Below are 27940 nucleotides of genomic sequence, written 5' to 3' on the forward strand. Positions count from 1 at the left end.
AGTCCTCAAAGTTTATGGGTCAATATGAAATTGGACATTGATGAACCGTGATTCCTATAGCACAGGTGTCTGTGCATACAAGTACCACACCAAAAAAAGTTCACCTTTTTCTAGGGGAGGAGGAGAATATAAGCATCATTAAATTGCCTGGGCTGTCAACAGATATGGATTTCCATTTACAAGGTTAACAGGACTAAAATACTGCTTTACTTTCTGAAAGCTTGAAGTAAGTATTTAAAAAACAACTGATCAGGACTGTTCCATTCAACAGACAAATACTGGCTGTACACTGCATTCCTGCAGAATGTTTTGATTTAGTTTGCTGAACATGTTCACAGTCTGCTTGCCATAAAAGGAACTTGACATCGGCAGCAGTAGAATTAAAAAAACATCACTCTTACAGGATACTAGTTAGTGAGATATTATAAAATGTGAAGAAACTGCAATTTTATTTTCATTTGTAAATACTGCAAAGTATTTCTACATTATACATGGAATGAAACAACAGGTAAGCACTGCCACAAAGAAATGAGTAGTATGAGAAATCTCTATCAATGAAAGGAAATAAATTCTACATCTTTAAAAGAAGGGAAGATTACATTTTCACACAAGTTGGCTACTTAAATTTTAATAATATTGCTGAGGAGCTTTTCTATAATTATACAAAATATTGATGTTGTGCCAGGAGAAAGCATTTCAAATGCTGCTGTGACTTTACATATTGCACTTGCATATGTTAAAAGCCTCTTGTTTACATACTGCATCTTCTGCATGGAGATACATACACACATGCACTTAATGTACACAGAGTTTAAAGATCATAACAATTTCAGAAATCATGTTTCCATGAATATAACTACCAGAAGAAAAGAAAGGAATAATGTTCTGCTACAATAATAAAAACATAGAGTTAATTCTCTACTTCTTCCTACTAATCTTATTTTGAGATTTTATGCAAATAATTTGGACTATTAAAGTTAAATTAAGAATGGGAAGAATGCTTAATACCTTGGTGTAGTAGTGCCAAAAGAGAGACAGGCATTCTCCTATTTAATGAATTCTGCTAATTAAAAAAACCCAAACAAGCCTAAAACAAACCTCCAAATAAAACCAAACCCAAACTAAACCCACACATAAAATGTAAGTTAAAACAACAAAATAAAAATGGAAGGAACAGACTTTTAAATGGCAAAATATTAATTACTGGAAGCTTTGGGAGTCAGGAAGTGGTACCATCCAAAACTGCTTATTACTCTATTTGCTTAAAGCATATACATATATATATAAAAGGCATATAAGATAAAATACAACACACTGAAGATAGTAGAATTCTGCATAGCTGCCTGTAAGAAAATGTCTTTCATTAAGTTCTCCAGTGAACAAAAATTCATAGGCTTTGGGTGTGGGGAGTTCCCAGCTTTGAAACCTTTCAAGCCACTGCCACAAAGAAATAATACACATCCCTTCACCTTGCCATGCATGTCAGAAAAAAGGGTTTATCCTCAAATATTTACTGTGCGTCTCTTTTGGATGATGTTAACTACAAAAACAGAATATTGGAGTGTTGAATGAAACACACCACAGTTAAGTGATCTGATTTATAAATCTAAAAATAGAATGAAATTAAGCATTGCATTAGCAAAAATACAGTTTCAATAAAGAATCACGGTAAGAGTTAAAAATAACCAGCAATCGGGGTTGCTGTTACATGCATAGATACTTGCTTGTGAAAACTGAAGTGACTTGTACTACAGAACACAGGGGGGAAAAAAAGAAAAAAAAAGAAGAAGACACAATCCTAAGGCTCAGTGATTGGCGAGCTCCTGAAATGATAGCACAGGTCAAAAACTGAAATAAGAAACTTAAAAGTCTGCATACAGTGCCTTTTGCACAGATGACAGAAGTTACTACAGTACATTGGAGGGTCAACAGAAATTAGAAGGAACAATAAAGGGAGATTTACAGCATGAACTACGAGCAATTTAAAAGAGCAATAGTGATTTACTGATAATATCTCTAAGACTTAAATGTTGCTCGGAAGCAGCCTTGCAGAGGTGGCCCAGATTACCTGCAAGCCTGTCTATCTTTACATACGTTTAAATTAAATAAATAAATAAATTGTCAAATGAGATTGTTTTAAAAATATTCCCCAGAAGATGTACAGGCTTTGAAGAGGAACACAGAAATGCTTTTGAAGCATGCATATTCATTCACTGATTTATCTGTGTGTGGTGCTGGGTTTTTTTTTTCTTGAGGAAAAATGTTTCATATCTAAACCTAGATGAATTCACAGGTTATTAGTTTCACTAATTCACAATATACATGTTACAGCACAACATTATTTTTAAGGTGAGCAGAATGTGCTGCAAGGAATTTGAACAATGCTGAATATAAAATTCACAGGCATAAGTACATTTTATCTATTTCTTTATCTGCAGTTGTCAATTGCCAGAAACTTCAAAAGCCAAGCGACTGTGACAACTAATTTAAAGCCAACTGTGTCAAGTAATACAAATTAGAAGTTTTAATCACATCATTTCTTACAAAGAAAGCAAATTCTGAACAGCCACAAGTGATGCAGCATTCGTTTTATGACTGAACCACACAATGAGTCTTACAGATACAATTGTAACATTTTCTAAGGCAATGAAAAGAAAGCAGCACACTATGCCACATCCCGCAAACCCTGAAAATGAATCGCATCTTAATGATCCAGTTTGTTTAAACTCCCACTGGAAAAGCAAGCACATGTACTACCTATGCTAAGCTATCCTGCAGTATACACACCTTGACATATTAGAAAACATGCTGTAACTATAGGCTAAAATCTACAATCCCAAAGTCAATACATGAATAAAAGATTGACATGGAGAGAGACACTACCTACCCACAAATACATCATCATCTTGAAAGAAATCAAGGGCTCTGTCAGCAAACAGAAGTCTCCTTACTTCACCAAGTATATCTGGAAGGAAAACTGAAAACAGTGGGTAGAAAATCTTGCCTTTTTCTGTCAAGTCCTCACAGTTCTCTTCTTATACAAGGTATTTTTTTTTAGTTTATGAGAATAGCATTCGTTCAGTGGCTCTTTCTGCGTGTGAAGTGACTTGCTTCAGGCTGTCTTTTTTCTTCCCTTTTTCTCCCTAACTCAGTCTGTCCTTTCTTTACTGTCAGGCTTGCTTAGGTAACAGTTCTTGGTGTATCTATTTAATGAGCAGGTCCGTGCACTAAAGGCAGCCAACTACATTGGAGAGAAAGCAAAAAAAGAAAAAATAGTAATAATAAATAAATAAATGGGAATATTCCACTTCCTGATTGTTATTATGGGATCTACAGACGCCCCCTCTGTAGGAATTTATAGGAGGATTTCTAAGACGTCTTGAGCAGGAGGGGAGGGGGGAAGAAGGGAGACAAAAAAAAAAAAAAAATCATCAGAGAATGGCAGGTGACTCCAGTGGCACTCAAGCCATTACCTCTCCTTGCTAAAGGACCCAGTTCACAAATCCTGCATTTGAGAAATTTTTAAACTCAAAGCAAAGCTCCTACAGAAAAGAAAGGAACATGTACTGCACTCTGCCTCTCCTTTATCTCTTTAAATGTACTTCAGATAAAAGCCGCATCCAGTCAGGTCAAGGCCTTTCCCAATCTTATTACGCTAACACAAGAGTGTTCAACATACTTTTCTACAGCCATCTACTGACTCCATGGTGTTATTGCTGCTGCTGTTAGTACTGCTGGGAGGTAACTGCCAAGGTGAGGAATGGGGAAATACAAACAGTAAATCGGATGACAGGAAAAGTGTTTGTGCTAATTTAAATTATTTTTTGCAGGTTTTGTTTTCCCCTTGCCATAATACATATTTTAAACGCAAAATTAGAGAGAATTATCATTGGTATATTTAACAAAGGCTAATAAAAAGAACTGGATTTGTTGGGGTTTTTTTGTTTTTGTTTTTGTTTTTTTTTAATTAAGTCAAAGGTACTATGCAAATGAGTGAGTACACAAGGGACCTTTTTTTTTCTTTATTGCAGCTTAGACTTTTATCATTTGCTACAAGGAAGTATTTTAAAATCATTTAACCTGTCTCACTGTAACACACAATATATTTAGTACATCGATCAACAGCATCCTCAGGTGAGAAACAATTTTACAGTGTAAAGGAGACAAGCCTTGGTCACTTCTTAAGCTGCATTACTCGTCTTGAAAATCATCCCTGACCTTGTGAACTGGCAGCAAAACATGCCGTCACCATAATATGCTTTTGGTGTTGATGGAGAAAGCTACAAATGCAGTCTGTCCACTAAGTGGTTCTACCACTATAATATATACATAACGATTATAAATCAATGAATAAATAAAAAGAGGTATAAAAATGCCCACAGGAATGAGATTAAATAGAAATTTTATACTTGATTACTTATTATCTTTAGTCACAGACTGTGCACTTCTTCAGACAAAAAACTGTCGTTCTTTTTAAGAAAAGACTCCAGTCAATTTACATATTCAGCCTAACCATACAAGGTAAAATGTCACTTAAATAATTAAAATGCATTAGCTAAATTGCATAATCATTCACTGCAGCAGGGCAGGTGGCAAATGGATAGGCACCTGCTGAAACAGCCTGTACAAGGAGACATAATAGCAAAGCAGGATTGGGGGGAGCAAACTAAAATCCATACCATTAAACAAACGGTAATCAGGAGAGCCTTAAAGACTCCTACAACTGGGGTGAATTCAAAAGAAAAATAACTGCTACACCACTAACATTTCAAAGCTGATTTAACAGAGAAAAATAAAACAATGAATTCATGTGACACTTTACAATTTATATAGAGAAGTTTATATAGATGAACAGACACATACACACACACTGAACTATTTAATTTTGATCCACCAAATACTGTGTCCAGGTAAAAGGTTGTTCCCTGTTTTAGTGGAAGCAGGAGAGAAGGATTTAATGTACTAAATACTAAATTGATAAGTTTTACAGTAATCTGCAAGGACAATGTAATTTTAAGTAAGTTTATTGCAATTTCATAAAGTGAAGCCACTTATTTCACTAAAGTAGTCTTCAAAAGGAAACTAAGAGCCTTTTGTTTACAGTTTTGGGTTGTTTAAATCATCTGCCAATTTAACCACCAACATTCAGCAAATAGAGGCCTAACCCTGTCACCTTTAAGTGGTATACTTTCACCCCATTTTGTCTATTGTATGTGTTGCTGTGTTCTTCTGTATTCAATTACACTATAATAAACTTGAAATATCCTGTTAGAATGAATTAGATTATATTGGTTAAGCTGAAAATACATTTTCTGATAATGTATCTGTGCGCCGGCCAGGCAGTTCTTTCAGATCTGTGCACCTGAATTGAACACATGAGGCTTTAGAATTTTCAAAGACTGGTTAAAGATTTTATTAATACGATAAAAGACTGTACACAGCTATTGCCTATAAATCACTTTAATATCAAAATTTCCCTGGTTTTGAGCATAGGCAGCATATGAAACTCCAGTGAATTGTGTCCCAAGGCTCTCAACTAGTCTTTCTGTATTCTAAATTCTTTTCATTATTAAATTGGTTACTCAATCAATTCTTCATATCTTACTCCTTCAAACAAGTGGAACAATTTCTAATGCTGCTATACAAAACCATTCATTTGAAGTGTTTTATTTTTAGTACAGCTATTATTAAATGCTTTGTTCATTAGATCATCTGTATTTTTTGCACACGTAGAAAAACGCGGATAAAAAGAAGATTGAAAACAGGTATATTACTGTTCTTTTTTGCACTTATGACTAAAATTTAAACAAAACTCTGTTTGTGAACGTTAGTTTTCACATGTTCTGGATTTGGAAGCAGTGTCAAAACAAGTAAATAGAAGGTTCTGACCATGATCATTTTAAGAAAGGCTGGTCCAGTAGAGCTGACCTTAAGTTCAGATCAAAGGCTATTGAAATTAATGAGAATCATCTTGCTGTTCTTTTAAAGAACAGGCAATCAGAAACTTTTGCTAATAGCAGTACATTCTATTTGCTGTGAAATGCTTGCCCATTTCCTCTGATGCTACCAAAGATGTTTATATGAGGCTCTTCTATAGGGCCAGTGACAGGGATCTTAGCTTGGCATTTCTGTACCAGCTCATACCCCAGCTTTAACTTTCATAATCCATCAGAATATCAAATATTGTGCCCATGAAATCGCAAGTGATTGGTGAGATAAAGGATAGATAAAAATAGTTCGTAATAGCAAAAAAGAAATAAAGAATTGTGAAATCATAATTAATCAAAGTTAGCTGTATATATACGTATATGATCAGCACATTTATTAGCACTTGAATAACTCAAGATATTAAAAAAAAATCAGAATGGACATATCTTGGCATATTTATTAATGACACAGAAGATTGGAAATAGCATCAATACTGCTGCTTACTGCACTGGAAGATAAGAAAATGCAAACTAAGTTCCTCATCTTATAGTGTATGCAAGATTCCTAGGAACTGCGAGAATGTTAAAGTGATCTCAGTGCTAAATGGCAGAATTCCTATTTTGTTAGATGCTATACAAACATCTAGAAAGATATTGAAATCATGTGTTTCACTCTCGGAATGCAAAGACAAAACTCAAAACTTTCATTGACTTTAATGAGTCCTTTTTTTTTTTTTTTTTTTTTTTACTGAAGTCTGTGTACTTTAGAATTTAAACCAGGGTGTGTGTGCTAATGTTGTTTTTAAATTCTTAATAAAAGAGGAAGGGAATGTGATGGTAATGATTCTGCTGACTCTTTTTTTTAACTTAGGCTTCCCCACCAAGAAAAGATACCAATGAGGCACATGATACATGAGCTGCAACAACACTAAAATCTCACACAATTTACAGAGAGTAACAAAAAGAATTTGAAACATTTAGAGAGCTAGAAATATTTGCTTGTGCTTTATTTCCACACCTTACAGCCTCATCTATCATGGCTATTTATGAAATGAAAAACTGCAAATGTTTAGCAGGTATGGTAACAAAACAAACCTTTAATCGGCTCCTAATTCACTGCAGTTTTAAGGAGGGGCTTGTTGCTGTTGCTGGTTTTTTTGGCTTTTGCTTTTTTGTATATCTGTATAAGAGCAATCAAAATACAAACTTTTTATATAGTTCAGTCGGTTTATAAACTATTCTATGTTTTCACTACACATACTTTTTTTTTTCTTATTTTTCAATTTATTTCTGTTACTTCAGCACGTCTGTCGCTTTTGCTGCAAGAAATCAGTTTCTGTGTTCATTTGCTGCATAGCGAGGTCAGAATATTGTCCCAGAAAAGCCTGAGGAGCAACCAGCCAACAATTTGGTCATTAGACATCACCACAATTTTAAATAGTAACTTGGGATTTCTGGCTGTCTCATGAATCGTGTTCAGCATATAGTCCACGGAATGACAAGCAGGATGGAATGACAAGCAGGATGGAACGACAAGACAGGACCTTCCTCTGATCCTAGACTCTGTGACACATGCATGGGATTTACACAGTTCATAGTTTCCCATACAACCAGGAATATGAAACTTGTTTTCCCTTTTCTTAGCATAGCAAGGTCATGGGAAAAAATGTGAGAGGTCTGACCCTTTACCTGGTACACACACTTCATTTGTGCTGTTTCTGTAACCAAGTGAGCTGCTTATTTCTCCCAACATCCAAATATTCTGTCCTGTCAAGACTCTTAAGGGAACTGAGAGACTATAATTAAGCCAAATTATTAGTGATCATTGTTCGATTGGTAACAGCCCAATCCTTTGTCCATAATTTCAATGACAGGTGCTTCTCCACTGCTTTTAGTGAGAACAGACTTAGCCAGTAATTCTGACAAGAAAAACCACGGCAGCTGTAGGAAAACTTTACATACTCTCTCCTGTTTTTAAGCTGCCAGAAGTGGGCTCCAGCTTCAGTCCTGATCAGGCAGGCTGTCGCTGTGGGATGATGATGGACTTTGTTTAGAATAAAGTCTACGAAAGGAAAATAAAGGCTTACAAAATCCTTTCCAGGAGAATTAACACAAGGACAGAGGGATCAGAATTTACCGGCTGTTAGAAAACATTATTTTAACTAAATTTCCTGAAATGTTAGTGTGTTTCTCCAATTTTCTTCTAGACAATGCTCAGGTGTTTTTGCAAATCTTCATCTTTATTTCAGATATTATGCTTATGCAGATAAAAAGAAACAAATCTGCAGGTAATCATACACACGAACAAAGCAAGTTGGATGTCAAATAGTGAGTACTGGTAACAAGTGGCTCTCAATTTCTCTATTTCTTGAGAATTTATATTGATTGAATAAAATTAAATTAATTAAATAACTCTGGCTGCTCTTGAGCAGAAAAACTAATGTCACTAGAAGAAATTATCTCCAGGCAAACGTTTGCTTAGCTCTTGTCAACATCTCCCTTAAAATCTTTGATTCAAGAGAACGCAAAAAAGACTCACAATCTTATAATCATAATGCAGTTTTTAAATCTGGTACAGGTTATTTCCATTTTCACAGTAGGACACAATTACATTCTCGTTAGGACAGGCTAATCTGGTTATTGCTAACTGTTGCTGCTTATTGAAACATATGAAGATTCTGTTTTCAAGATACTACACTCAAATTTGCTTTCGATCAAGGTCTTTTACCTAGTAGTAGAGCCAACTAATACCATTCCTCAGCCCACATAAGCAAACAAGCTTCTGCTAGCAGAAGCATAAACCAGTTCACATCAGTTGATGCAGGGGCAGATAAATAAGACTTGCCTCACTTATACAATAAATTAATACAAAGTTATGTCCATGACTTCTTTATTTTTAAGTAATTACAACTTTCCAAAGGTAAGATTTTGTTTTAAAAATGGGAGTAGGGGTTAACATTTGATAATCATCACTAATATGATAAAAGGTTGCTATTACCAATGACTTAAGGACTACTTCCCTGTAATTTTCAGTTTATGAGTTTATAAATTGCTTTGTTATTTAGTGCAGGCTCCTTAAATCCTGAAGTCTTTATGCACTGGATGATAACAAATGGATCAGTTTTATCACTTACAGTAGTTCAGTAAATCATGAAACTGCCTACCTTTCAGCAAAGCCATCATATAGAACTTCTCACAGCAAACCTATCAGTTGTTATTTCTGATTATGTATCTGACAAAACAAATTCATGCTCAGTCTCCTTGTCACACTTGTTTTTTAACAAGGTGAGAATAGCCTTGTAAACGAGGATTAGTTATTGTTTTGATTTGGCAAGGGGCATGCATATCTACAGGGCTGAATGCACTCTGAAGCTGCCAGCACTGCTGCTGCTGATGTCAGCACCGCAGTTACAACAGCCAGGAGACTGAGGTGAAAACCTGTTCCTGCCACCTGAAATCTTGTCTTCTTGGGAAAAGTGCCAGAATTACCTCTGCTATTAGGCTGCCCATATCTCCCACTGTTTTCCTCACAATATCAGAAACGCCTCTACAACGAAGTTCTGGTGAAAGGCAGGTATTGCCCATCTCCAGGCATGTAAAGTGATGAACAAGTAGACGGGGGCAGGGGCGGGCATGCAATATTTTATAGAGGCATGGGGGGAATGGAAAATACAAAACTAAAATACATGGACCTTCAGAGCGCAAATGCAGAAAGTTAATTATGTAATAGAATTCAGAGATTTACAGAAATAGGAAAAAAAAGATTATATAGGTGCTAGTCACTCCCAGTATATTACCAGTCCCCCAGAACAGCACTAAGTTCACGCAGTTAACAAAACAGCTGAATATGTAACTTTTAACCATAACTCACAATTTCTAGATGACCTGTGTCATTAAAGCTGCTTTTTGTATGCCATGTCATGACTGAAGTGTACAAAATCCCGCATGCACAATTGCTACAGTACTTTTTACACAAGTAGGCACTGTGATAAACAGGGAACTCAAATATGCAATCCCCAGCAGATACTTTACATATTGAATTCTCCAGTCAGGTACCTAGCCAAAGCGATGGTCTGGCAGTGGCATAGATCTGGGAAATAACTGGCTTCAGAATCTTCTTTTGGCATTTTGTTTGAAATTCCTATTCCTCATTCTCAAGGAAATCAGATACTGCTTGAGGAGCTCTAATGGCACCATCACATCGAGAAAAGGAAGCTGTGATGCTGCTCTTTAATAAATCAATGCCTCTTTGGCTGCCTTCCAGAACACAAAAGTACTTTGGGCATCTTTGCCTGCCTTTCAGTTTGTGTCTTGTAGGACTCTCTCCATCATCTTTATGTTTGCAGACATATTCTCCATAGCCCTATCTTTTTTTTGGCCTCTACCTTGAGACTCACTGAACATTCCCCTTAGTTCATGTTTTTCCAGAAACCCTTGATATTTACTGGAACCATTTATGTATTAATGTCAAATCAGTAGTGAGACAATAGTTAAGGCTGCATCGGTGTTTCCTTAATATGTGCAATGTGCTACTACATGTACATGTATACCCAGACAGTTCTGATTTTCACTAGTGATATCAAATTATTTTGAGATCACTTCAAATATACCGGAAAACTTCTGCCCATCGGTCCAAACTATGTGAGGGAACCCAGGGAGTATAAAGAGAAAAAAGTACCAGTACTTATCTCCAGATTTAGGATTTCTTTAAACAGGATATGGTTGTTTTTGAAGAACTGGTATTTCCAGAAGAAGGTTAAGTGCAACATGCAACTACCTCTAAAGGAGTACTTGTGCTTATAGTACTACCACATAGATAAGTAGCTGTAAATCCATACTGCAGGTAAACGCACACAGCATTACTCCAAGGAACACATCGAGACACAGGCTTCTGCATTGTGTCCCCCATAGTGCTAGCGGATAACTAGGTCACTATGCCCCTTGCAACATCCCCACAGGAGGAAGTATTTTTTTTCCTCTTGGTCTTAGAAATTTTGGGACTATGCAGATTATTGCAAAAGGTCAAATTTGGAGTACTTTTGCCTGCATGTATTAAGCAAACAGATCAGTCTTCCGATTCCGTACCCATGTGCACAGCCACTGAGAGACCAGTAAACTGGCCAATAAGCAAACAAATGTGTGTAGACTTCAGTCCCCCCACTGCCTTCTAGTACTAGCAGAAATTCCTTCAGCAAAGTGAAGCTGGATTCCCTGACCACACATTCTCACCATTACAAAGTTTATTTAACACACAATTCTTTTGTCTGAAACCAAAATACTCACAGTATTGTCTCCTTACATTAGTTGCCCATTCTTTCAGTTATTAAATTGACTATACATTAGAGATGCTATGCTTACCTCAGACACTCTCCATTAGGAGGGATCCAGCCTGTACGCTAAATATTTAATTTGTGTTCTGAGATGCTCTGAATCTATGTATTTTCTATTTTCCTAAGGGGTTCATGCTTCACATCAGTTGGATACTTCTTTCCCAGCAACAAAATGCAAAGTTAACTATTTCCAACAGCAAATGCACGTGTACCGACACTGGAACAAAACAAAACAAAGTAAATTACACCCTATTATGAAGACAGTGAAATTCTGGAAATACAGTCTCATTCTCAAATCAAAATGTAGATTCTTCTGGTAGCACAGACGAGAAATACTCACTTTTGAGTACGTGTGAAAACTGAGATTACCTTTTTTCCTCAAGAAGGAAATTCTCCCGTAGCATAACAATGAGTAATTGTCTTTCACTTTACAGTTCCATCTTTCATCACAGACAAATCACTAACATGAAAGCAACATTTTGAGGCAGCTCGAGATTACTCCACAGTTCTGAAGCACTGCCCATGACAACAAAAGGTTGTTGATACTTTGAGTTTGGGCTAAAAGAGAGCATCCACAAGTGGCAAAGCAAACATCTGCTGCTTTTGTCTTCAAAGAAAACTATGCACATAAAAAGAAGGAGCAATGCCTCTGTGACCACAACCTTAGGTAACAGTATCACTATTGGTTTTTTCTGGAACTGCATTAGTCTCAGTTGGGCTCCACACACAGAGTAAATTGCAAAATGCTGATCAAAGGCATCACAGTCTCTTAACGACTTTTCACAGAGCAAGACCTCGCTAAACCACAGTATCTTTGCGAAGTGAACATTGCAAATAAATAGTCTTAAAGCATTTAAAGATACTTGGATTTCTTTGGCATATGAAATTTATTGTGCCAATATGGAAAAATAGCAAAGAACATTCAGAAATGGGTACCCTGTGCCTAGTTAGTTAGTGTATCCAAAGCACGTGTTACATACAGTGCAAAGCAGTAACTAGCAAAGCTTGTTTTCTGTGATGACCTGCACTTCAAACAGGAAAATTGTAAATGAGTGGAGCTCATTACTGCAATTCTTTACAGGCAGAAGGACTCCTGGACTGCAGTATCAGGTTACGTAAAAGCCCATATGGCTGCTCTGTGGTGACACTTTGCATTGTTTCCCTCTGAGCATTAAACTGAGATGCTCTCTGTACAGTGAGGAATCTCCACATTAGCTGATGTTCTGAATTAAGGTCTTCCATGATTACGGATATTCGAACATGAGAGTCAGAGAGCTGGAACACGTAATTAAGATATGCTAAAATGATCTTAGCCTAAGATATATCTTTTAAGACTATTTCTATGTTACAGATACCAGCACTGTTTACATTCTTTGTGCTACCTGGGAAAGGAACAGACATGTACTCCCTGTGCCTCCTGCACTAAGCTAGGTAGTTATAGCCATACAACTGATAGAGTGTTATATATAATTCACTATTGGAAGTGCAGAGCAGTGCATCAGTACTGTGCTTCAGTTTCGCCAAGGGAGCAAAAATAAACAATGCAGGAACATGGCAAGCATTTGGGTGGAGCTTATTTACAAAAACATGCAGGAACATAAACCTGTTTCTGCTATTTACTGTAATAATGTCAAAATTGTTTGTTTCAACTGTTTTCTTTACATTATATTCATGCTAATTGTAGTGTGATTACAGCTGCATACTTAATAAACTTTTTTCTATTTTTAATAACTTCAGCATTTTCCAACGCTTTTAAAATAAAGCTTGGATGATTCTGAATCAAATGTGGAAATACTGTTTCAATTTGAAAAATGAGATTTTGTTTTCTTTCAACCTTTTCTAAGGGTTGGACCAGATGATCTTTCAAGGTCCTGGGTTGTTCTGCAATTCTGCAAATTAGGAATGACAACATCCTGAGAAATAACTGAATAGTGTACAGAATAGAAATTAAATTCTGTTTTCAGACCAGTTGTATCTATAGTGATTCCAGCTGATGGTTCCTAGACAGTCTTCTGGGAGAATGATTAATAGCAAGAAACTTTCTCCCCACAGCTGGCAATGCGGCTGTATCTAGGTGAGATCTGTAACACCCCTGACCGTATACATCATATACCTCTGCTGTCCTGAATACGAATACTCAGAAGAGTTATGTGTGACCACTTAGCTATAATTTTTACAGTGCTTTCTATGTGTACGTTTATTAACAATTTAAAATGCTCCAACATTTTTTATGAGAACAACTAACTACAGCACTCATTTCACTGACATAACTTTCGAAATAGGTAATTACAGAACTGTTAAGATTTCCAGAAATGCTTTTGCTTGTACAATTTTAACCATTAATTATATTTCAAATGCATCTCAGTCTACATCACTGTGTTATTAGGGTAGGTTACTAAGGTTTTGCTTGCAAGGAATTAAGAACTCTGTTGACTGACTTTATTAGGATTTTGAGATGCCTCTGTTATCACTGGCCTTTGGCTTTGGTGGAGGAGCTCCTTTTCATAGTAAGTTTCTCATTCCCCACAGTTACTCCTGATGGAGTCTGTGGAAAGAGACTTGTTTTCACTTCACCCTTATCCCCAGAATACCCATAGTTCCTTTTCCTCACCTCAGTCTTTCAAGCATGTAGCTGCTAAAGAAGATTCTTCAGTGCCATCAGGAGCACAAAGCCATAGCTGGGAGGTAGTAAAAATCTAACTAATGCAATGAAGAATTATCCACAGACGCATTTTAGTAGGATTTATTTATAATGATTTTTATCAGCCTTTTTAACTGACTGCTTCATGAACACTGTGGCTCTTTCATGTCACCTCTGGTTTCATCTACATAAATAATTTCTGATCTATTTAGTAATTTTCCATTATTCCTAGCTACGCTTCTGGAGAGTAAAGTGGGAAATGAAAAAAAAAAAAAACCAAACCCAAACCAAACCCCAAACCAGCAACCATAGATAAGCTTGAAGTTTAAGACTTCAAAAGAAATGTGGGGGTATGCATTTATTACATTGAGGTCATGTGGAATATTTCTGGTGAGCTTTAAAGTTTTTGCTTCTGAATCCTAGAAGGAACACTAAAGAAAGTTAAAAACCATTGGAAAAGTTCTGTGAATACAAATAAAAGCCAATGTCTTTCATATAATTATAGAATTGGTATAAGTCAGAGATTCCTCTGAAAATGGTAAAACTCGTTATCTTTTCAAAACAAGAAATGAGTGGGGAAAAAAAAATACTGTTTTGGTCAGAGGTGTCCTAATCTTAATGTACTGAATAGAGTATGGTAATTATTATTCTTTTGTAGCCGTTAGATCTGAAAAGTGTATAGCAAGCATGGCTCACTGTTGCCAAAACAGAAAGATCTGCATGGCTTTGTCAGCGCATGATGACTGCTTGGTTCTGTTGTTAGTATATGAAGAAATGATAAAGTTTGGAGACATACAAGTTTAGAAAAGTTTCTTCATATTTTAGTCATATTTTTGCAGCTTTTAGATGCAAATGTATTTGCACATAAATGTGTGCTTAGAATTATTAGTAAGCAGAAGTGTTTACAGTACCTTTATGCTAAATAGCAAACAAATGATTAGTTATCTATATCACAAGTTGAGGCATACAGTTGTGATCAACATAATTTGATCATGAAAAACTGTGAGAACACCACAGAAGATTAATGCAATCTACCTTAAAATTCAAGACATTCTGTTAAGTTAAAACGGTCCACCAGAAATCAAGGGTGTATCTGAACCATAAACTATTTGGGGCAAAGGTGGTATCTTACACTGTGCTTGTAAAGTGCCTGTAATTTATGGTGCTATATAAATGATTTTTAACAATGATGAAAACAGTTGTAGAAAGCAGTAGTTCAGGGGAATGGGAAAACAGGAGAAATGAGCTGATAGCATATGAAGTAATCTAAAACATGTAGGGAAAACCAACCAAAGGAAATTGCTAAATCAAGGTAATAAAACTATTAATTATGTGCTCTTTGGAGGGCAGCTGCTAACAAGTAGGGAAGTGACCTTGAGATGAAGGCCACTTTTTACTTTCAATATTGTACTCCAAAAGATCTTGAGAATTCAAAGGAAGAGACAACTACTATATGAAAGAGAAATGCTATAAAATACAGTATATCTGTATTTTTGCTCGTTACCTATGGACTACCCATCTATATGGCATTTGATTACATAATTTCAATATATCTGTAGCCACCCTGTTACATAAGGGCTTAAATTTCCAGTACTAGTGGAACATGGAAAATGCTGTGATATGATGTACTTGGTTCTTATATCTCCCTCTCCTGTCTAAGCCACACTGTCTTTAAAGATAACATAGATGGTCAAAGCTTCGAAATACACAACAGCCAACAGATGGGGGGGGAGGAGGAGGGGAAACATTCCTGACTCAAGGTCAGTTTCTCCCAGGGGCGAGAAACAATAAAGATGTTAGAAATCAGCAAAGCATTTTTACCTTTCCGGTAAAAATCTTCCTGGTTTATAAAATGAATCCTCTAGACCCCATGCTATGAATATAAAAATACCTGCTTACTATTTCTTCCATTCCTTAATCAATTTGTCCCCAAGTCCGTACTGATATTGGCAACTGCCCCAACTTCAGTGCAGGACCTAGCACTTGGCTTCGTTGAACTTCATGAGGTTCACCTGGTCCCACTCCTCAAGCCTGTCAAGGTCCCTCTGGATGGCATAGCTTCCCTCCAGCATGTCAACTGTACTACAGAGCTTGGTGTAATTGGTAAACTGCTGAGGTTGCACTTAATCTCACCACGCCATTTATCAAGACATTAAATAGTGTAGGTCCCAGTTCCCTTTTGTCATGTTCTCATCATGATCTTTAAGTACCTGCTAACTGTTTTGATTTTTATTCTCTTTCCTCTTGGAAGATTGTGGCACAAGATGTCTCTCAAGCATATATACATGGAGCAAGAGAGTTGCCCTGCTTCAGTGACTGATATTGGGCATATTAGGATGGTGATGTTCACAGTATTCATCATCAGTTCCTTATGGTTGTTATTTCCACTTTTAATTTTTAGTTTGACTTAGAATACTTTTTTCTCTGGGCAGGCCACACGTACTGTCATAACTGTCATGTGTTGCTCTGCTGATGAAATGCCAGTGTAAATGGACAAACAAACCTGCATACTTGGTATGGATTCAATACACTTAAAAAAAATTACTGCCCAATGTATGTGTGTACATATTAATATTGATGTATCTGCATTTTTGTTTGGGATTAACTTATTCTTCCTTGTAACTTTGCTGCATTGAAAAAATTTGGCAGCTACTTAATTAAATGGTTTAGTAGAGAATTAAACCTGACTGGTTTAAGCACGTAAGATTTAGAAAGATTTTACACAACATAAAAAGACCATTACCATCAATAGTAGAACATGATCTCCACATTATAATCAATATTCCTTCATTCTTTCTACTTTAAACAATACTAGTTCCAGGAGTCAATGTCTCACTGAATATGTGTCTTTATAACACCACATAATTTGGATTATTGAGGTAATTTTTTCTTTTTCAGTAATTATAATACTCTCAATGCCTGTCTCATTCCCTTGAACAATCTAGTTGCTCACTCAGTTACTTGATATATGAGTAAATGAGAACAGAAATCCACCATGGAGAAGGACCAAAGAGTATGTTAAAAATCCAGCCTATGTACCTGCAACTGAAAAGCTTTTTCAGGTTTTTCACTTGAGCCTAGTGAAAAAATAATAATAAAAAAGTAGTACAAACCAACAGCACTGCCCAGCCAGAACCACACAACCCAGTACACACTTAAGCCAGGAAGGCCTTGTGGAAACAAGCTAGGAAAAAAAACCAAACCCAAACAAAACCCCAACCCAAACAACCAAAAAAACCCCCCAACTTGCACTGTAAACCAGATAGTGTTTCCTGCTAGAATTAGGTGTGACATTAAAGATGATTATGATCTTTGCTAGTCAAACTGACTAAGCAACAGTAGTGCCTGAAATGAGAAGTCAAGATAGTATAAATACCATTAAAGCTTTCTGCTTAAAGATCTGGTTTCAAGATGATCAAAGAGAAATTACGAAAGCTATGTGAAAAACCTAATACAAAAATATGCCAGAAAAATCTTTCTTCCTTTCTAGGACAGCATCACTGATCACAGGGAGTGCTCTGCAAAAGCAGCTGCATGCATTCATTGCAGAAGGTCTGTACCAAAGTTGCTGTTCTGAGTGGAGAAACTGTTTCCAAATACCGTGAGAATGCAGCACTGTGTACTGCTAATGTTTCTGTAGCAGGAGGGAGAGAGCACCAGGACACTGAATTCATGTTGAGTGCTCGTTCGATAGCCTTTATACTATCTAAATCTACTTCCTTCAGAAGTTTGCCTCTTTCTGAACCTTTATTACATTTAGTGGACTGCCTCACAAACCAAATCTCTATCCTTGGCTGTCTGTATACAAAAACAAGACTTAAATACACATTGAGTAGCTGCCAAATTCCAGAGTGTGCGCTGCAGCTCTAGACAGAATCTGTCATGCTAAATGGACAGGCTGTTACTGAAAACATTGCTTCAGCCTTATCAAATATTACTATTACTCTTCAGTTTCAGCAATTCTGAAGCACCATACTGAGAAAATACTTGACTGTGCAAAAATCAAAGTTGAATGCAAGAGAAAAGCAGTGCTTCAACAATAGAAAATCCGCTGCCTACTGTTCCCAAGAGAGAGATGCCAAAACAACAACAGGAAAGGAATGGAAGATTTTCTGAACAGCATTCCATCAGCAGCAAAGACAAGGAAAATACCTAAAGGCTTCTTCACTATTCCTGAAAGAATTTAAAAGAAACCTGGAGAGACACCATCGCTATTCAGCAAAGGGAAGTGCCTGCAAGCATTCTTTCTTCTCTTGATCAAAGGAGCATATTATTAGCAGTTAGCATTTTAAGAGGATAACAACATCCTTGTGGTGAGTGGCTGTGTCACTTTAGATGACCTTATCTAGTTGAAGACGTCCCTGCTCATTGCAGGGTGGCTGGACTAGATGACCTTTGAAGCTCCCTTCCAACCCAAACTATTCTGTGGTTCTATGAAACATGATCCATCCCAATTTTCGTTACCTAGACATTGTTACCGTTTTTTAATAATCACCATGGTTATTAAACAACAAATTGGAGACCAGTGTTATCTTAAGAAACTTACTATGCTTAGGAAGGCTCCTAAAGTATACCAGAACTGCCAGCAGGACCGAAATTAAGTTTTACAACATCCATTTAGTTGCCTTTTTTTTTTTGCACATATTAATTTCAAGCTAGATGAAAATTTACATGAAATCACAGCCCTACAGTTAGCCCCCTCCCCAAGTTTGTTGGACTATTTATAATCTTTTTATCCTTCTTTAGATCTCAGTTGCAGTAATTTTTTTTTCCTCCCCCCAAAACTATGCTGTGAATTACTCTTTATGGAACCACTGGGAATGTTGTTTGTGACATGGTGACCGTGATTACTCTGATTTCATTTCATGTCAGTGTGTAATACAGAGAAGCCAAAAATACGATGCCCTCTTATTCATTTCACCTACCTATACGATCACCACAACCTACATAGATGATGACACCTAGCTCAGTGCAAGAATAACTATAGAAACTGAAGGAGTGGCACTTTATGCCACTTGTCTAGCTTGTCAAATGCAGCGTAACCTATGTGGATTTCTAAGAAAAGGATGAGTAGTAAACACACATTGGATTGATCCAACTCTACTAGTATATCTTAGCTTTTCCCCTTTTAAACCTTTTCCTTTAGGAAATGGATGTATAACCCTATGTAGTTCCAGATTACTCTTCCAGGCAAAATGTACACACATTGTTCATAAATGCATACCGAGAGGTTTTCAGAAGGAAAAGAAAAACAAACTTTTCTTAATGGTCAGAACTAGCTGCCCACTTCTGCAGAAGCACTATGAATTACCATCTTGCTTTCTGCTAACAAGACATCACTGACTCATGAAACAAACTTATACACCTTTCCTTTACTCCAGTCCAGTGAGGGAAGAGATTGAGATCAAAAGCACAGGTGGTGGCTGGCCAAAAAACCTATGTTCTGCTATGCTATCAATATTGAAAATTATTTCACAAAATGCTCGAAAATAGCATCTACTTCACAAATCACTTCTACTTGGACTCTCTTCCTCTCTCCAGTTGTTTTATTTTTCTTTTTTCCCCCTGTCAGCTCACACTGCTTAAAGAAATTAGCATCTGCCACTGAATTCCAATTTACCTCCCTAGCACGTGAGAGGAACATTGTACACAAAAATTATCAATGGATCATTCTTAGATAACTGGAGAAAGCTAATACCACAATGATGAGCTTCACAAGTTTTCTTTAAAATTTTTCCAAAAACCCCATCTACACAGTTAAGCACTTTGCAACCTGATAAATTTACTCACTGAACAAAGACATAAAGCTAAATATTGCAGGATTATGGTTGCTTAATGCATTTGCTTTTGCTCCCGCTCCCTACCATAACTTGCATACGTTTTTGGCTACATGTTGCAGCTTATTTAATTGACCATATAAAAGACAAGACAAACAGAATGATACTGTATGCAAAACCTCCTTTTGTCTCCTTGAAAATTAGGATACTATTAAAAAAAAAAAAGTTGATATTAAATACAAGATGATAGTAAGGCCCTGCCCTTTCCATAATTCAGAGCAGAGAAGGAACTCTGGCTGCATTTAATGCATCTTGATAAGTGCATGTGAAAGAAGCTGTTAATTAGAGCAACAACTAGGTCACTTAAAATTTCAGATCAAGGAAGTTAATCACACCATTTACCATTAGATTTCATTGGTATTCACAGGAACATTTATAAACCCTCCCAACATTAAAATTTAAAGCTGCTCTATGCCCACCTGAGAGAGCTCATCAAATATTGCTGTAGAAGGACCAAAGGCATCAGCTTATACAGCAAAACTCATGCATGTAAATACAGACACAGAAGTTTACTTTAAACTATTACATTGAGGGGATAACGCAAAATACAAATTTCTTAGTTGAAAGGAAGGTTGGGCAAGGCTCCGCAAGGTTTAAGTTAGCCTGTAAGTTTATATAATGTCCTTAAGCTATGATTAAAAAACCCCTGAAATCATAGGTTGAAGTCAAAACAGTAAGGAAAGTTCAGTGGAAGCAGTAGGCAGACTTCTGAGGCTGTCACTACATTTTTGTTTACAGCTTCACAGACTACAGCTTATTTCTACCTATGGCTGGTATCCTGATATTCCTCACAGCCTTAAATAACCTAGATCATTCATGTTCCGAAGTCTGTTTTTCAGACCTAAATATGAGAAAAGTGTTTCTAAGTGATTTTGAGCAAGCTGCGAGTTCTGTGTCTTCGCAGGTCATTTATAATGCATCAGAATGACAATTCCGTTAAGCTCTAGACAGCAACTCATAAAACAGCAAGTGGCACTAGGAAAGAGTCAAAGAGGATGGGGTGTATCTGTCCAAGAGGAGATACATAAATCAGGATTGAATGCAAAACAGACTGAGGAGAACTAAACAGTATTATTGTTTTCTTTAAAGGAAATACTGACAAAGAGCAATGGGTGGATGGACCCGGAGAGAGTGATGCTGATGAGTCAATTACCCTTTCAGGACACACTAGTTTTTTTAAGGACAATTTGATTTAAATAAAGCCAGATTACAAAACGTAAAGAAAGTACAGAAATATCGGGGGGGGGGGGGGGAGGGGGGGAAGGAAGGTGCAAGGCAGCACATGGTAATGAAAATCATTTCCCAGAAAAAGGAAAACTTAAAAAAATGGCATTAATGCCTGTAATCTTTTGTTTTTGTATTGGATGGAAATATACCGAAGCCAACTTGTGTTATACATCCAGATGGAGGGGAAAAAACCCAACCAGCTGTGCTGGAAATTAAATTCCCATAGCTTTCTGTATGAATTCTCATTATTCTCATTTAAATAATTCAGGTAGAAATACTAATGTCTAGCTGGAAGTTTTATCAGGTTAGCAAGCTAAGTTCCCAACTTGTAGTCACTGTCGTTTTTGATGTTTGAGCAGAAAAGGGTTAAAATATACAGACTTCCTTAATTATTAGAATTATCATTCATTGTAATATAATGTATAATGGCCAGAGGCTCCAATATGGATAAGAGTTTCATTACTGTAAGCGCTTTATTCCAGAATGGTGAATCTTTGCTTTGCATTTAGAATTTAAAGGCCAATGAAGAAGTGAGAAATGTCTGAATAAATTATAGTAAGATTTAGTTATTTCTTTCTATAGCCACACAACATTTAATTATTTATTTGAACTCTTATGCTTTAAGCAAACCTTTCTTAAAGCACCTTTCTTTTGGAACTTCTTCAGAACTTGTAGATTAAGGAATGACTGGAGAATCAAAAAAGGAGAGTGGCAGACACACTGTCATCTTACACTTAGCAAGGACAGTGGGAGATAACTATTCTAGGATTCTATAACACATTGTTTTTTTTATACTATTAGATGATCTATGGGTACTCTAGTTTTAACTCAGCACAGAAACACAAATGGACATTGGCATTTTGTTGTTCCAATCATTTTCTCTTGTTAAATTTCAATTCTTTCAGTTGGGATGAAACAATATTTTGCTGTGAAGAGACTGCCTCACATCCAGGTACTCAAGGTAGGTCACAAACGCCAAAAGAAAATCTTCCAGGCTTGAAAAATTTAATTCAGCCAATTAAACATTTTTTAATAGCACTGCTTGGTTAGGGACCAAACCTAAAAGTGACAGAATGGTCAAGTTCCACCATGAGAGTGCTGAACGTGCAGAACATGGCAGCAGGGGGCTGTTCATAGTAGGACTAAGAAGGGTCAAAAGCGGCAGCACTGAACTGTGACCAAAACATCTCCACAGAGTATATCGCAATTTCACTGTGACCTTTTGCCACAGCAGATGGGCTGTTGTAAACTAGAATAGATTCTGGGCACTGGTAAAGGTCTGGGTGTTTGAAGACCAGGCAGGGGAAAGGAACAGCTCTTCCATGCTTGGCAATGTGATTGGTGCTTTCACCATACTGTCTGTGTGAGACTTCTTGGTGTTTGTAGGTTTTGTAACTCAGCCAAGCTCTAACTCTGGGGGTGGTGACTCCTTTGATTGTGTCCCAGTCTCAGAATGGAGTTTACAATGATAATTATATTTCATGTAACAGGAACACACAACAGCAATGGAAGGAGATGTACCTAATCTTAGTAGGTTAGAGATGTGTTTTTTCCAAAGTTGTCATGAAAAGTCCAATTTTAATGGGACACAAAGGCATCATAACCACTGAGCTCATGCTTATATCTAAATACGTAATACAGGAATAGAAAGATACATGGAAGTTTTACTGCATCACATGTTATCCACTACTTAGAGAAATCACTTAGAAAAATTAAATATTTACTTGAAGAAAGGAGGCCTCCTTCCATTATATTTCAAACCAATGTTTTCATTCATTCAAAGGAGAAAACTTAATAAAAACAATAAAACCAAATGAAAACTTTCTTTGTTGTCATGCTACCTCTTGAAAAGATTGTCCTTTGGGTACTATTGCGTTATTTTAACTTTGACAGCTGCTCTGTTGAGACATTACTACTGATAGAACAAAGCTTCAGTACAATAGCAATGCAGTCACACATCAGCAAGAATCAAGGACAATATGTGATGCATCATTCTTGCATAACTTGTTTACCAAAAATCCCATTGCAAATATGGTGAAGACCAGCTGAAGCATCTAGATATGTTGATGAAGTTAATATAATGAATGGCTGAATGTTCAATAACACTGTGCAACTTAAAGACTAGAGTATATTCTTTATACTTGCAAGTCACGCAGGCACTACTGATGCTTAGTAAACTGCAAAAAAAAAAGAAAAAAAAAGCTTTTTCTATTTCCAATAATGCTTTTTTTTTGCATAAAACCTTACACTTCCTTGAGGCCTGTCTCTCCCTCTCTACTTGCATGTGGGATTTCAAGAAAATACCCATCACGTGGTATGAATAACACTTGGCTTCTCTTTATTTTTTAATTAATAAAAACTCTTTTGCCTTTCCAAAACAAATACTAGAATCAATCAGTTGAACAAGGAGATACCTGTGATGAAAAAGCATCTGCAGACATGTAGCATATGTAGAATTTAAAGGGAGTAGAAACTAAAACCTGTTGAAAACACTGTCACTTTAACATAGGAAAAGGGGAAAAAAAAGATCAGCAACCTGGTTCAGGAGCTCCATCCTGTTTACAGATTGTACACAATCAACATGAACACTAAAATACCTGGACCTTTTCTGCCAGTTCCATTACATTCCTTCTTTCTGACAGCACTCATACTACAAAAAAATCCAAAGGAGAGCATCTTCCTATTTGAAGCAGTTTGGTAATGGAGAACGTCTGAGAAACACGGTGACCTTTACCACTATTAAATCTTCATATTGTGCATAGGAAGAGCATGCTGAGTGCTCCTTAAAAGAGGTATTTACTGCCAAATCTCACTAAATTATGGAAGAAAAAGCTGTATCTGCGGTAACTCTTCTATATTGAGATATGTACAGTATTTACCAACAAGCAACAAATGAGCTAAATATGTTCCTCTTAAATAAAGTAATCCATCTGTCAACAGCACAAACTAGATCCTGCTTATGTTTTAAAGAAACAGAACATTTTGCATATCATTGCACTTACCCTTAGTTGTTCTCTTTCACAACTCATCTGTTGCTTTGAACTCTACAGAAGGAAAAAAGAAAAAAACCAAAGTAACTCTGAAAGCATAGCCTTCTTACCACAACAAAGCTGCCAGGGCTGCATAGCTTACACGAATAAATAGTGGAAACACAGCCATGAGTTTAAACACAATACTGAGTTGCGGATCTAAATACTGAAAAAAAATCTAATTAAAAAAAAAGATTAAAAAATTCTTTTTTTTCCTTATTATTTTAAATTTACATAGGTTGAAAGGAAATAAACACCAGAACCCACCACAAGTCTGAAGTACAAAAGCATTTTGGGGATTTTAAACATCTCACTGGCAGTTCAGGAAGCAGTTTTCTACTTTTTCTATCACAAGTCCGTGTTATATTTCTGAACATCCCACTAACTAAGATGCCACAATATATTCACAGTACACCTTAGAAATAAAGACATAGGAACGTCAAGAAGTTATAAAACACATTCTTATGACAACTTCCAGTTCTGATCTGGTATAAACACTGAAGACAACTTGATTCCAGTGGATATTTTTTTCCATATGGCTGTCTGTGTTCTGCCAGGTTTATGAGAAACTCTTGGAGTGTGAGAGCTTGTTGCTGAGCAAGAGCTCACTACCGACTGACAGCAGAAATGAGCCATTGGTCAATGGCAACACAATTTGTGCAGTCACCATTCTGCCAAACAGAACGGGGCTCCTCCAGGAAGGGCTCGAGTAACCCAGCGGCAAGACAGAGACACTCGGCTCCCAGCTTGCGTTCTGGCTTGACCCTGCCACCAGGACCACCTGAGCATAAAAAAGCTTTACTAGGTGCTCAAGAAGGCACTTGATCTGTCCAGCCTGTGGTGAGAAGATATCTTGGCTGATTTTTATTTTTAAAATAAAGTATTTTGAGAGTACTTTTAGAATCATTAGTGAATATCGTTAGTGTTGAAAATGTAATCGCTGCCATTTCTGTAATTAATGTGCATGGCAAACACTTCATAAAACATGAAAAAGAAATCTGATTAAATGTTTTCTAAGGATATTTTCAGAGATTCAGAGTACATTTTTCACTACTTTGCACTTGCAAAAAGTTAAAACATGAACCACGACCCGCTTGTATGAGGTATTTTTACTGTTAGGATGATGAAAATGGGAACTTCTCAGGCAAAGTTAGGTTACTTAGAATAAAACTGCCAGCCTGTTTTTCCATACAGTCCAAACAAATAAGTTACAAGTTAAACCTACTATCTATATATAGCAGAAGTATTACAACAAAGTCGCCCTATGCAAATACCAATCCAACAGAAAATGCTCTTCTGATACATCACTTGAAGTTCTCTGGCAGGGAACAAGAGGTGAAGGAGTTCAGCATAGGTCTATTTACAATCTGCCCCTAAAGATTAACAGCTGAAATGACTATCACTTGCACACTGTGTTCCAAAAACCGGAGGTGGTGTTGGAGAATATCAGAATGGAAGAACGGCAGAATTTGTGAAAACTACCCAAAAAAAGTACATCACATTTGTAGAGTGGAGCAAGTTATAGTTACTATTTAAGCAGATAATTAATTCTGTGTTTTAATTAGTCATGTATAAGGCTATCTGCTACTGTCATTTTAAACATAAAATTGACAAATATCGGGGAGACCAGAACAGAAAATGTTAAGATTTAAAAATAACTATTTATGAACAGTGGGAAAATACAATAGAGAGGCAATGAGTGAGTAAGAACCAAGATGCACAAGTCAGGAGAGGGTGACTGTGTCCTAACATCCAACTGCTATACCACGCCTGGCCACAAAGCAAATAGAATAAAACCTTCAATTTATTTTAAAACAAACAGCTTTCATATGAAAGTGAGAGTTGTACTTCAAAATATATTTTTTACTCAATCTAATACCACATCTGTGGTGTTCGGTTTACTAAAAGGAACGTTGGAACACAGCAGGGCAGATATGCAGGACCAATGCAACACCAATGGCGGCAATCTCCTTTGTGCAAAGTTCAGCAAATGGCTGATTGCAAACCGTCTGTTTTAGCTATAATAACCAAACCCATTTGAGTGATGGCTTCCCTCAGAGAGAGAACTTCCACGTAGATACCTCCCTATCATCCTGCATACTAAAAGGCTTCCAGAGCAAAAGCAGCAAGGTGTAGTGCTAAGGCATTACTAGGATGAGAATAAAAAGAAAAAAAGTGAAACAAACAAAACTTACCTTAATGAAAAAATATTTTTCATAGATTAAACCATGATGCCATCTGTCTGTCCCTCTTATCTATTTATCATCTGAAGTTTATTAAAGTACATCTTAAAGGCTCATTAGGGCACAAGTGGCTTTCTGTGCAGCTAACCAGTGCCAAATCTGCTCTCTCCTTTTGTCTTTTTTGCTATCTGTGCCAGTCTAAAGAGAAACATCCTGGCAGCACACTAAGCACTTAAGGGAAAACATAAATAATGCATTTACAGTATGTAAACCTGTACAGAGAAATGAGAAAAACTGAAAGCCATAATATATTTAATTAATGATCAAGAGACCCTAGAAGCAAACCTTGTGCATATCCTGCAATTTTAAATACATCACTTCTCTATCCTGAGTTTACTTTGTTATGTCTCGGGACTGAACCATATGCAGTGATTCAATGAACTACTTATTCTTTTAGTTCAAGACTGCATGAAGAACCTGGTCAATACGTTGAGTGTCATTATGTCGAGCTCTCACATACTAGATTTTAGTGGAAGAATGCCTCAAATATTGATTCTCTTTAAAGTATTTCATGAAGGAAAAATATTCAAAGAATCTGAACAATAGTTCAAGACTACAGTTTTTTTTATAAGACAACAGCCTTACAAGACACTCAGGCTGTAAGGCTCCATCATTTTAAACAGAAAAAGACCCTTTGGAAATACTGTGCAAACTGCTGGTGTCCTTGTCTGATGAGTTCATGAATGGGACTAGAACAGGAAGTATGTTTTTGTTGAAATAACAGTAGCAGGTGGGAGATTTAAGATCTTTTAAATGTATTTAACAGCCATCCAACTCTTCATAAGGACATGCAAGCCCTAGCCCTGAAGAAACTGAAACACAAACAGAAAATAGGGCCCATCTACAGATGTAATGGACAGACTGAGAGAACAGCAGTTACTCAAGCTGACAAGGAATACTAATAGTCCAACCACCTGGGGAGGTTTTTTTGCTGCCAGGTTTTTTAAATGTCATTTTAAATAAACGTTTAGGTGATGTGGCAAAGAGAACAATATGATGGTGACAGAGTTATTTACAGAAAGACTGTGCTTAAACTATTTTTGTTGCAGTACAAAATTGTTGCATTAACAAATTCAAAATTCTTTCAGGATTGAGAAAGTAATTTGAAATGAAGCACAGTCCCAGTGGTTGAAAAACAACCAGTCTATTTCTAATGTCTTTTATATTCTAGATATTTTACCAAAAACAAACATTGTGGTAAACACACTTAGCCTGTGTTCTGAAAAAGTGTTGTATGAAGCCATGCTGTTTCCAGTGAGTAGTCCCACCGGAATTACTTAGCCATGATTTTCTTGGCAGCTTAAGACACCTGCTCTAACACTGGTTCTAGGAAAGGCCCTCCAGCATTTTTGTCTTTCTTCTTCCACCTCAAAAAAGACAATGCAAATACGATTACCCGAAGGGTAACAATATGCTTGTTTTCATTTGGGAAGGAGAGTTTACAGGCAATACCTACAGATGGGCTGTAGAGCACAAGTCAGATGCCAGACTGCGTTGCTCAGTCACAGGGCTTTTACCAGAACCTAACTTCACAATCAGGAGTCACTTATGCATCTGACTGAAGTCTCCTCATTCATACTTAGATTTAATAGCTGAAATAAAAACAGATGACTCCATAACACTTGCACTAGTTGTATTTCAGTAGGTGACTATGAGATAGTCCATACCATTTCATACTATTTACAAAATCCATTTATCAGTGTTTT

General features: G+C 36.7%; 1 protein-coding gene across 33 annotated transcripts in view; it reads right to left on the reverse strand.

Annotated features, from left to right (window-relative positions):
* RBFOX1 (RNA binding fox-1 homolog 1) overlaps window positions 1-27940 on the reverse strand; it is a 1252174-nt gene that overhangs the window by 363983 nt on the left and 860251 nt on the right. For 29 of the 33 annotated variants that reach the window (XM_030482277.1, XM_030482275.1, XM_030482292.1 and 26 more), the window contains one exon: window positions 23965-24006. The exons of 2 other annotated variants lie outside the window; for them this stretch is intronic. In XM_030482277.1, the coding sequence (XP_030338137.1) occupies window positions 23965-24006 (42 nt within the window). Of the gene's footprint in view, window positions 1-11285; window positions 11475-23964; window positions 24007-27940 lie in introns of all 33 variants that reach the window. 2 more of the 33 variants (XM_032919868.1, XM_030482301.1) reach the window with 1 other exon arrangement.

Source organism: Strigops habroptila, chromosome 4, assembly GCF_004027225.2.
Source record: "Strigops habroptila isolate Jane chromosome 4, bStrHab1.2.pri, whole genome shotgun sequence".
NCBI lineage: Eukaryota > Metazoa > Chordata > Aves > Psittaciformes > Psittacidae > Strigops > Strigops habroptila.